Consider the following 12,116-nt stretch of genomic DNA (forward strand, 5'->3'; position numbering starts at 1 on the left):
TATCTGGATCCTGACTGGGAAGTCTGTCAACTATGCTTGCAAAATCGTGCCCTATAACAGTTTAGTAAAATACGGTGACAGGACGAATTGCGGATGACGTCATTTATCGGCGACGAAAATTCCAGTCGTTTTCCGGAGTGTAAATCTGTGTTAGAAGTTGCATCACCGCAGGACTAAACATTGGTGTCAGTTCGCCTGTGATACTGAAGAAATTAGGGGGCTTGTTTATTGTCCAGGAGGAGCCAGAATGTGAACAGGCATGTCTAGCCCAAGCGACGACAGTGCCAGTCGTGTTCGATTTAGCAGGGATTCTCTAGTGCCCGGTAGACGCACCATGGTCTTCTGCAAGTCCTGTTTTATTTGTGCCATCGGCGTTGCGTCCCTTGCACTGCTAATTGCCAGCATCGCCCTGGTGTTGACGCAGGTGTTTCAGGATATTGTAAATAGCCGGGTCAAGCAGGTAAGTCGGATTATTATTATTAATAATAATAACAAAGGTTATTATAAATAATAATAATAAAGGTGTTATTGTAGAACAGCGCTTTGATTGTCTGACGATACATGAGGCAATCAGCGGAGGGGATGCCTAATCCATGTTCAGTTTTGGCAGATTTAAAAGGTTAATAGCGGTCGAGTCTGTGCCCAGTAGGATTTGTCCTGGCCATTTTTGGGAGCTGTCTATATGCAGTAATTAGGAGTTCCGTATGCGTACAACTTGGAAATTTGGTTCTAGGTTAATTTTGCTTTGAGTAAATCTGGCAGTATTCAAAGCACATACATTTTAGGAATAAAATATTTATATTGGAGATGTACATATGACATTTCTTTTTTTGTTACTTTGTGCGATAAGTGAACAATGCAACAGCATCGAAACAGTTTCCGAGGTAATTCTTAGAAAACTAAGACTGCTTGCGTGCTTAACGTCTTCTCTTTTTCTTACCTTATGAAGCAACAGAAAGGTTTAAGTTGGCACATGACTCCTTTGTATCTTTCTTTCTTTGTCGGGATTGGCTGTTAGTTTGTCAGGTGACTACAGAAAGCCAAGTGCTCATGTAGTTACTTCATTTATCGGGGTTGGGGGAAGAGAGGTTCAAAATTTGTACATTTTTAAAATCTCGTTATGAAGGACTAAGATCCATGCAGTTTAACTGTGAAACCCTGAATTAGTAAAACACGTGACGTTAGGAGGTTTTTTTTTCCCAGAACGTCTTATTTTTTTGGTAAATTAATAAAGCTCGTATAAATGCATACCACAGTTCTGGACTTGATTATTTCATTGCAGTTGTAAGGTAATTCTAAGGTAACATTTTGTAGCTCTCCTTTCTGAATCACACAGCGTCCTTCGTTTAAATTGTACTACACGTGAAGGTTTTTTTTTATCCGGGTACGTTTTCCTCCTATTTCTTAAAAATATGCATGTTAATTATACTGGTAGTTCTAAAATGTTACAGTGTTATTGTGGATGTGTATGTTTGTGTGAGTGGGCAATTTTATAAACTGGTGTCTCGACCAGGGATGGTTTTCACCCAGTGCTCATCCCTGTCGTAAGTATCCCCAGAGAAGTCCACGATGTTGCGATGCCAGACTTTGGACGACCTTGATGGTGTGTAAAAGATGTTGGGATGCAGAATAAAACATTCGAGCACTTGTCCAACTTTCGCTAGAAACAAAGCGAAGAGACAAACAAGAATGTATAGGAATGGACTTACTGGATGGAGTATTGACTTGTTTTGTGACTGAAAAGTTTAGCAGTGCCATATAATGTTTTGAAATTTTAAGGAAAACAAGTGAAATTACCCTGCTAATGATTCTGACCATTAGGCCAAACACCTAAGAACGGGTACATCTCCAGGTCTTTGTTCAGAAGTTCTCTGTATATCCCACATAGCACATCAGCCAGAAGATATAATAAAGAGTGCAAAAAAGTTCAGTTCACTTGAGTTATGCCATTGGGAGCAAGGAGAGATAAGCTGTGTGTATGTACTTTAATGATATTGTATTGTTGGTATGACTTTTATTTATGTCAAATAACAGTTTTAAATGGTTAACAGATGTTTTGTATGCAGTAAAAGTTAGTACAGTGAAGTACAAACAAATGTGACTTAAGAAAGTGAGCTTGAAAGCGATAAGAGCAGTTAAAGTATAAATACAGTGTGAAGCAATAATGTGTTGCGCTGTAAGGTGAAAACCTGAACAACTATAGAGATTGAAATGTTTGAGAATTGCAAGTTTCCAGTGCCTCCCTCTGCCCGTTTTTCTTTTAGCAGGCATACAGGTTAACTCACCAGCTTTAGGAGGCATAACTAGCCACTTTGGTAAATGGTTAGTTTGAGCTTGAATCATTAAACTTAAAAGTGGGAAATACAAACAGGAAAAATTTCAGCTCACTGGGGCCGGTCAGAGGCCTTAAATCACACAAATCAATAGAAAGGCTTCCTGTATCCAGAAACCGGCATGTTGTCACAAAAATTGGGTTTTTAAATAAATAAGAAAACATAAACTATATTTATTTTATTATGTTACTCCACATTTTACAAGAGTTTTAGGAAGTTGAGGAGTATTGCCTTATACTATAGTTTTGAAAATATTTCAACTTCAGTAAGATACAGCCAAGCAATTACTTTCTTTTCCCCTTGGTTGATGATTATGCTAGCTAAACATTTTTATGCCTTAGAATGAGCGCATTGTGTCATCTAGTATTCAGAGTGACAAGAAAAGGAACAAAGGTTTTAACATTTATCTGTGGCAAATGCCATTTATCAAGTCACTTCTCTCGTGCTTGTTTGCCAGCTTCACACTTTCACCTCTGACTCATAAGTATATGGCTTTATATTACTGACATTTTATTTTAAGCAAAATCAAAAATGTATTTTTCCCCTCATTCATCTGTTATCTGCTTTATTTATATTAGAGTCGCAATGAACTATCATTCAATTAAAGCTGAATATAATTTAAGAAAAGTAATCAAAACTGCTAATATAGTGCTCTCTGCTCTTTACATTCCAAAAGTATAATTGAGTACTGTGTACAGATCTCCAAAGTAGTAATTTTACATTTATGTTATGACTGCCCATTATTACAACCTGTTTAATATTTTTACCAGTATATTGTGCACACACTACACCCCATTGTTACTACAGTGCTGTTATTAGTTTTCTCCATTCATCCATTCTCTTAACTGCTAATGCAGTTTAGGGTGGCAGGGTTTGCTGTCTGTCCTTGCAGTAGGGCAAGGAATTTGAGCACATTCACAATCTCACTAATTTAGAGTCACCAGTTTATCTGTTTCTCTCCTTTTTTGATGGTTTAATGACCATTTTCTGGGTTCACTAACACAAATATTCTCCATCTTTTAAACTTTACTCTGAAAAGCCTGTTTACATTCTTCTGACAGCAGTTTGTCCCATCTTTGTTATGGGTGGCATTTACATTAACATTTTATCTAAATTGGCAACTGATAATTTTAGATTTGCTTGAGTGGATCATCAGCAACTTTTAGTTGATTAGTTTCATAAAGTAGACAAGACTAAAAAATCACAGGGAAATGCATGTGTTCGAAATAATTATCTATTATTTCCACTCTAAACCTCCAGCACTTCACTCCCCAGATAATCAAGGCATGAGCTGGGAGAACTTTGTGCACGTTCTGCGGCGGTTGGGAGAAGGAATAGCAGGCTGCTTGCTGCTTGTCTTTATCGACACATTTACAGGACAAAAGACGCTGACGGAGAGGTGTGATGGGAGTTAAAGTGGGCCGGATCTACGAGTTTTTTCGTAGGGTCTGGTTTTTCTTGTGTTAAAATGTATGGCTGAATGGCAGTGACAGTACTGGAAAAATCAAAAACATAATTCTCACAATGCTGCCACCTTTGCCAGATCGAAATTAGCCTTTTGGAGCTGATCATCATCATCAAATGCTTTTCAAGATAATTTCTAATAAAGCTGCATATTACTGAAAATGTGTAATGTCGATGAACATCGATGTTTAAAATAAAAGGTCAGGTACTGGAAGCATCAGTATTTTAGTATCAATCTGCCCATCCCTAGAAAATATCCACTCATTAAAGGAACATTTGTCTGTGTTGCCGCTCCTTGCACCTACACAATGTGACATTAAAAGCACAAAGTAATAGCCAAATGTGGACAAAATCATAGTGAAAAAATTGCCCAAACCCAGGGCAAAGATGAAAGTTTGTGCAGGCAAAAATGGAACATGGCTAACTGAGAGGTAGTCTGCTCTATGTGGCTAATTCTTAATTGCATTCAGCTGGCACCACCCTAATTACATCTGTTTTTCTCAGCATTTATGGTCCTGTGAGTTTTACCTGTTTTAATTCACCGATGTCCCACTAGCAGCAATTGTAAGCTGCCCCCTTGGCAGTAGGAGCGTGATTGTGTGTCCTCTTCGGTGAAACAAACTCACTTAGAAATTGGGAAACATCAAGAATAATAATAGAAAAAAAGCTAATGTTATCATTTTTACAATATAAAGAAAAATGACAACACTTATCAACTGCATAGCTAGAGGTAAGAATATTCTAAAACTTACACTGTATTCCAATATCAGCAAAAACAACATCAGACTACGTTTTGAGGAAAAATGTCTCATGCACACCACAGCAAGCAGCTGTACTGTTTTTTTCTTTAGTGCAATAGTGCCTTTTCCTTGGATCAAACAGGAATGCATTTAAGAGTTTTTTTTTATGTTGTAGTTTGCTTTTTTATTTTCTGCTATTACTCTAGTACCTATTCAAATACATTCAGCAATGTAATACGATAATAGAGAATGTTGTAAGGCTGAGTGTGCATGGAGAAAAACTAAATTAATAATCCACAATGACTACTCACTTTAACAAACAATATTTTAGTGTGACACAATCCCCATTATTCTATACTGTTGATCCCAAGTATTTAAACTCATCCACCTTCGCCAGCTCTACCCTGCATCCTCAACATTCCACTGACCTCCCTCTCATTTACACACACGTATTCTGTCTTTTTCCTACTGACCTTTATTCCTCTCCTCTCTAGAGCAAATTTCCACCTCTCCAGGGTCTCCTCAACCTGCTCCCTACTATCGCTACAGATCACAATTTCATCAGCAAACATCAAGTAGTATACCAAAGATTTCATGAATAAACTAAGTTAAACCTCATTATAATGAACAAATTGATTTAAACACTTTTACAAAAATAAGCTTAACTGATCTTTGCAGAATAATTACTCAACACCATTCATGTATTTCTCTTATTCAGTCACTAGTCCTTTTTTAATGAAGTCTCTGACTCACTAATCGACAGTGTATTTTTATAGTTATGTACTCATTGGACTCTGTCATTTTTCCTTATTCTGTGGACTGCAGTAGTGAAGCTACTATTTAAAAATTGTAATCTTGATGTTTCTGTCTTGGATAATTTATCTCTAACCTGCTGATTTTAAGCAAAATTAAAAAAAAAAAATGATGACTTCATTAAAAATACTATTTTTGACAAATCATTCAGGACAACTATTATTTGGGTGTAATGGTGGCTTGAGGCTAGGTATCTGTGGTGGCAATTGGAAGGTTGCTGGTTTGAATCCCGTAAACACCAGAAGTGATTCTACTCCACTGGGCCCTTGAGCAAGGCACTTAATCTGCCATTGCCCCATCCTGGGTATGATGTTAATCTGCATCCAGCCCTGCAAGCAGGTCCTCCAACTTGTAGGGAAAACTTGAGGGTTGGTGGCAGGATTGGCACGCCAGCCACCATAATAAACCTCACATTGTTTTATTGTGGTGCTGAGGTGTCACTCTCTGCACTTGTGTAGTTCGTTGTGTGGAGGGTACAGCAGCGTGCTATCAGTACATGGTCTCAAACTCCCTCTCTCTCTCTCTCTCTCCCTCTCTCTAATCATTCAAGGTTTAGACAAAATCATATTACAGAAACAGTTTAGGTTAAAGGAGTTAATGACTTATGCAATATTGTTGATCCAAATAATCAGTTTTTCCAGTTGATGTTTGTGTATTATTTGATACCATTGGTCGCAGCATTCTTATTTGCTTACATAGCACTGGTTGTACCTTGAGCTGGTTTCACATGTGTATTACAGGAAGAAAATTCTTTGTCAGATGTGGCAGTCATACATCAGAAATTCATAATATTATGTATGGTGTGCCACAGAAATTTATTTTAGCCATTAGCGCTCATCATTTTAAAACATAAAGTGAATTATCACAGCTACTGTATGTAAACAATACATAAATGTATTTATCGATAGAACCAGATATCCCTGAGGCTCTAAATCCTCTGTTCCACTGACTTACTAGCATCACTGAATGGATGAGTAATTTTCATAAATTTTAACAAGGAAAAATCAGAATTTTTTAATTATTGTCAATAGACAAATAATCTATACTAATAAAAGGCAAAGCCCTCACTCACTCACTCACTCACTCACTCACTCACTCACTCACTCACTGACTCATCACTAATTCTCCAACTTCCCGTGTGGGTGGAAGGCTGAAATTTGGCAGGTTCATTCCTTACAGCTTCCTTACAAAAGTTGGGCAGGTTTTATATCGAAATTCTACGCGTAATGGTCATAACTGGAAGCACTTTTCTCCATTTACTGTAATGGAGATGAGCTTGAACGCCGTGAGGAGTTTCGTGTGACATCATCACGCCTCCCACGTAATCACGCAGCACATAGAAAATCAGGAAGACCTCAAAAAAGCGCTGAAGAAAACATGCATTATATAATTGAGAAGGCAGCGAAATAATAAGAAGCGAGCGAGTGACATATACAACCATATTCATGAGTTCTGCTACTTCGGAAACAAAGCACGATGTAAACCTACACTTTAAATTAAGTTCATAGACAGGCTGCGCTGGCGTTTGTAATTTAGTGCCTGCCCATATAAGGCCGTCCGTCAGCGGCAATCCAATAGCAAACTGCCACGGGTAAATATTCACGGGTGAAGGACTGTGTTTATGGAGAGGAAGATGAGATGGTCAGGGTGGTCAGGGTGGTCAGGGTTTGACGCAAACTCAGCGAAACTGCGAGAGAAAGTTTTAAGTGCCAGGACTAAGGTAACATTAAATACAGCCACGGACATAGCACGAGATGGCACCAGCACAGCTGGGAAACTTCGATGCATGTACACCGGCGGCTCACGCGTGAACTGACGCAGTGCACAGATAAAAAGCAACAGTTCCAAAGAGCTGAACAAAAACGAATTACACAATTGAAAAGGCAGCAAAAATATGAAGCGTCTAAAAGCATATTCATAAATCCAGCTACTGCGAAACAAAGCACACGGTGGAAAAAGTCAATGTCCCGCTAAAGGAAGACAGTGTAAAAAAAAAACAAAAAAAAAACGTGCATGCAGTGTGTCAGGTCTCAGATAAAGAAGAAGACGAGCTGTTTATTGATGCAGTAAGAAACTAATCGATGAAAGAAACCTGTCATCTTTACAATGATTGACAAACACGGAATGTAACTTGAACACAACACATCCTACAAATACGAGCCTGATTGAAAGAAATAATGATAATCAAATTCTTGATGACAGCAACACTCAGTAACACTCACAAAACAAATACTGTATATTGACAGTCATGTTACGTTATTTTAAAATGTTCCCTATATATATATATGTATATATATATGTATATATATGTATATATATATATATATATATATATGTATATATATATATATATGTATATATATATATATATATATATATATATATATATATATATATATATATATATATATATATATATATATGTATGTATATGTATATATATATATATATATATGTATATATGTATATATATATGTATATATATATATATTCCGATCTACATACTCGAATAATGGATACTTTATTCGCCATCAATGATTGTTTTGGTAAAGCCATACTCAGTGTATTCATTAGATGAACGGTAAAAAGTAAGAGCGAGGGAGGATGCAGGCTGTAGTGCTGGCAACTCTATCTGAATTGCGCGATCACATTTCAAAAATATATCTTTTCAAGTTCTATTTAGTCCATATTTGTCAAACTCAAGGGCCACGGGCCACATCCGCACGGCGCGTAATTATATCCGCCCAGCAGATCATTTTATATACTGTATTATTGTTATTAATGGCCCAGGTATATGAAGCGCTGGTAACACAATAAACTACAGATCCCATAATGCAGCGCTTCAGCTGCCTTGCCGAACACTTATTATGGCTAGCTCACGCGATGCTGGAGAGAAAAGTTCATTCTGAAAATAGAGCCTTTAAAAGCGATGGGAGGCTGAGTATATGTTTACTGAACCCGTGTGTCTCATTTGTGGAGCTAATGTGGCTGTAATTCCAGAATTTAATCTAAGACGGCACTATGAGACAAAACATCAGGGTAACCTGAATGCAATGCAGAAGATACAGAAAGCAGAATAATTAAATAAGAATCTGACACTTCAGCGGACGTTTTACCGTGCACAATCACAAAGTGATTTCAAGTGAAGCTGCTTTTATGAGAGACACAAATGCACCAGTGCAACTTTTCCCTCTTTCCCTGTTGCCAAGTAATGTTAAACCAAGTCGTCACTACGGTGTTCCCAAATACGCACTTTGCTGATAAACTGAGCGCACTGAGTTTGCACGGCGCTTTGGTGACTTTGAAGAACAAAAAAAGTCCGTCTACATGCGGCTCGAACCTTGTGCATGTTTGGTAGCACATATCTGTGTGAGAAGCTCTTCTCAGTGATAAAGACTAACAAAACAGCACACAGGAGTCGCCTCACTGATGAGCACCTGCAATCCATCCTGAGAATCTCCACAACACAGAACCTCACAGCAAACAGAAACGAACTTGTGGCCAAAAAAAGATGCCAGGCGTCCAGCTCTAAAATGACATATGAGCAAAGACAACTGAATGATTTGATTTGTTATTGCTGAAAGGAACACATTTTATTTATATTTCCAGGTTTTGTTATGCAGCATGTTCATATTTGAATTTGTATAATTTTGACAGGATATATTTTTATGGAGAGCAAAATCTTTTGGGATATTTAAAATCTAAGTTTATTTTTATATAAAATTACATAAGAGTAAAGAAATTTGAATGTTTGTTCTTTTAATGTTTACTTTATTTCTAACTTGTATAATTTAGACAGGATATATTTTTATGGAGAGCAAAATATTATAAGTTGTTTAAGGTTTGAGTTGATTTATTCAGGAATAATATTCCTGTCTGTTTTACCATTCCTACCAAAGATATTTCTGTCGACTAAATAAAAATTCCTTCTATTTAAAATTTAAATAGAACTTGAACAAATACTGATAGTTCATAATATCCACGCAGACTTGCACATAAGAGCGGAGTTATCCGTTTTAACAAGCAGCGTATTGCACTGATACTGAAATAGCTGTGTGTGTATATATGTAGATATGTATGTATATGTATATATGTTTATATATGTGTGTGTGTGTGTATGTATATATATATATGTATTGTGTGTATATATGTGTGTGTATGTATGTATGTGTGTATATGTATGTGTATATATGTAGATATATATATATGTATATATGTGTATATGTATAGATATGTATTGTCACGCACGCAGTAGGAGGCATGGATTGATTCGACAGCACCTGGGAAACCACTCCGCCAGGGAATGGTGGGGTATTAACTTTCTCCCTCTGCTTCCTCATAGGAAAAAGACCGCCCTGCACCATAGGCATGGATGACCGCAGTCGCGATACTTCCGCCCTTCCTCCGCCATCTTGCCCTGACGTCATCCTTCCCATCCTCCCTTGCGGTCCTTCCCGACATTCCTCCACTTCCGCTCCTCCCCAATAAAATGGCGCGGCGCCAGGAGTCGGCGCGCGATATGAACTGTTTGTTTATAATTTTGACCTGTTTTTTTTCTGTTTACAATATACGGGGCGGAAAACCCCAACCCTTGCTACTGTCTCTCTCGGTCCTTTACAAGTGGCGAGTCGGCAGGATAAGATCCCGGAATGACGGAGGGACAGGACCTGAACACCGTGCTGCAGGGAATGAACGCCAGCTCCAGGCCCTGCAGCAAGCGCAAGCCGCTACCAACCGGGAGCTGGAGGCCACGAGGCCAGGTTAGTGGAAGCCCAACGGGCGAGACCAGACCCGCCCAGGCAGCCGCCTCCTATATGGTACCGATGGGCCCTTCGGAGGACGCCGATGCCTACCTGGGCATGTTTGAGAGGACGGCCACCCGGAGCAAGTGGCAGCGGTCCGAGTGGGCGTCCATCTTGGCGCCATACCTAAAGGGACCAGCTGGGCCTATTATGACCTCCCTGAGGAGGAGGCCGCTAATTACGACCTCCTCAAGCCCAAATATTGGCCCGCTACGGCATTAGCCCGGCCAGCAGGCGGCGAATGGCGGAACTGGGTCTTTGACCCGAAAAGCCGCTTCGCGCCCAGGCGTTGAGTTCTGGGGCAAGATGGGCCGCTGGCTACGGCCAGAGAGCCCGACGGGCGGAAAGTCGTCGAGCGGGTGGCCTGTGAAGGCCTGGTCAATGCAATGCCCAGTTCCCTCGCCCAGCAGGTCCGGGCACGCCTATCAAACATGTCGGGCCTCCTCGGCGTCCTGGAGCGTCAGTTGGCGGTCCTCCGACTTGGGGGTCAGAAAAGCCTGCTCGCTGGAACCGGCAGGGACGGGCGGCCACCCCGAGCCCCTCGACGCGCTGCAGAAGCGCCAGCCAGAGCCAAAGAGAGGCGGGTCCGCCGCTGTTTCAAGTGTGGCGAGACCCCACCTGCTGCCAAACTGCCCCATCACATCGCCCGGAGCCTATGGACTGCAGCTGGACATCAGCGGAGAGGTATTGTACCCGCCGCATCCCTTGGCGAGTCCGAATCACGGGAGTGGTGTTGCTAAATGGGCACGCCGTGGTGGCTTTGTTTGATTCCGCAGCAACATTACCATTGTTGCTCGCCGTTTGTCTTACCGCAACAGTGGTTAAAGCAACATTTGTTGGTTACCTGTGTACATGGGGGACTAGGTCATATCGTTCGCTCACTGCTATCTTACCTGGAAGGGGAACCAATCCAAATGACGGTCGCTGTGTTACCTGACCCCCTTCCCAGTGATCCTGGGACAAGACTGGTCTAAAAGAATCAGCGGTAAGCCATTCGCGCTCCCGGGCCTCGTTGGATCTTGTCATGAGGGGAAAAGGCACCCTCCCGCGGCCTCCACGCCGTGCACAAGGGCAGGCCCTATGGGCTGGTGTCTCGGGGACCTTTCGTGGCTACGGACCTTGACCCGAAGATTCCGCGGAGAAGGGACTAGCCAGGAACTCTCCCCGGCCCAGGCCCCAAGACCCTCTCGGCGGCCTGGACCATCAATTTCGGTCCACGCCCGGCCTCCTTTAAGAGGGAGCAGTGGAATGATGACTCCCTGCGCTTTGCCCGAACGCGATTGTTCTGCCTAACAGCTCGACAGCGGACGGATCCACACCGCTGGAACCCTTCTTTGTCCTTGAAATGATCTGTTGTACCGGTGGCTACCCATGAGGGCGAGGTGCGAAGTTGTTGCTAATTCAGCGTACCTTCCGGGGGAGATATGCGAGTTGGCACATGCTCACCTCCTAGGCCCACCTGGGGCGAAAAACACTGGAGAGGATTAAGCCCGCTTTTACTGGCCTGGGATCAATGAGGAGGTCCGGCGGTTCTGTCAATCCTGTCCGAGTGCCAGACCCGCCAGATTCCTAGGAGGGACCGTGCTCCTCTAGTCCCTATTCCCCTCGTGGACATCCCCTTTGAAAGGATAGGGGTCGATTTGGTGGGACCCTGGGAGCCCTCAACCCGTGGCCACAAGTATATCGTCGTCATGGTGGACTATGCCACCCGGTACCCAGAGGCGGTTCCCCTGCGCCCGCTAATACTAAAAGCATCGCACGGAACTGGTTAACTTGTTTTCACGCTGGGCATACCCAAGGAGGTCCTCACGGACCAGGGTACGCCCTTCACTTCGGATACGTTCAAGGAGGTGGCCAAATTACTGCAGATAAAGCACCTGAAAGCGTCAGTCTATCACCCGCAAACTGGCGGGTTGGTCGAGCGATTTAATCAGGCGCTTAAGCAGATGCTCCGCAAGGTAGTC

The 12,116-nt window shown here is 41.5% G+C and overlaps 1 protein-coding gene across 1 annotated transcript in view; it reads left to right on the forward strand.

Annotated features, from left to right (window-relative positions):
* The first annotated feature begins 83 nt into the window (after positions 1 to 83).
* The window catches only part of LOC120527400 (lysosome membrane protein 2-like), a 140,802-nt gene continuing 128,769 nt past the window's right edge, over positions 84 to 12,116 (forward strand). The window contains exon 1 of the mRNA XM_039750775.1: positions 84 to 460. Coding sequence (XP_039606709.1) covers positions 260 to 460 — 201 coding nt within the window. The 5' untranslated portion in view covers positions 84 to 259. The remainder of the gene's footprint in view (positions 461 to 12,116) is intronic.

The sequence above is a fragment of the Polypterus senegalus genome, chromosome 4, assembly GCF_016835505.1.
Source record: "Polypterus senegalus isolate Bchr_013 chromosome 4, ASM1683550v1, whole genome shotgun sequence".
NCBI classification, from domain to species: Eukaryota; Metazoa; Chordata; class Cladistia; order Polypteriformes; family Polypteridae; genus Polypterus; species Polypterus senegalus.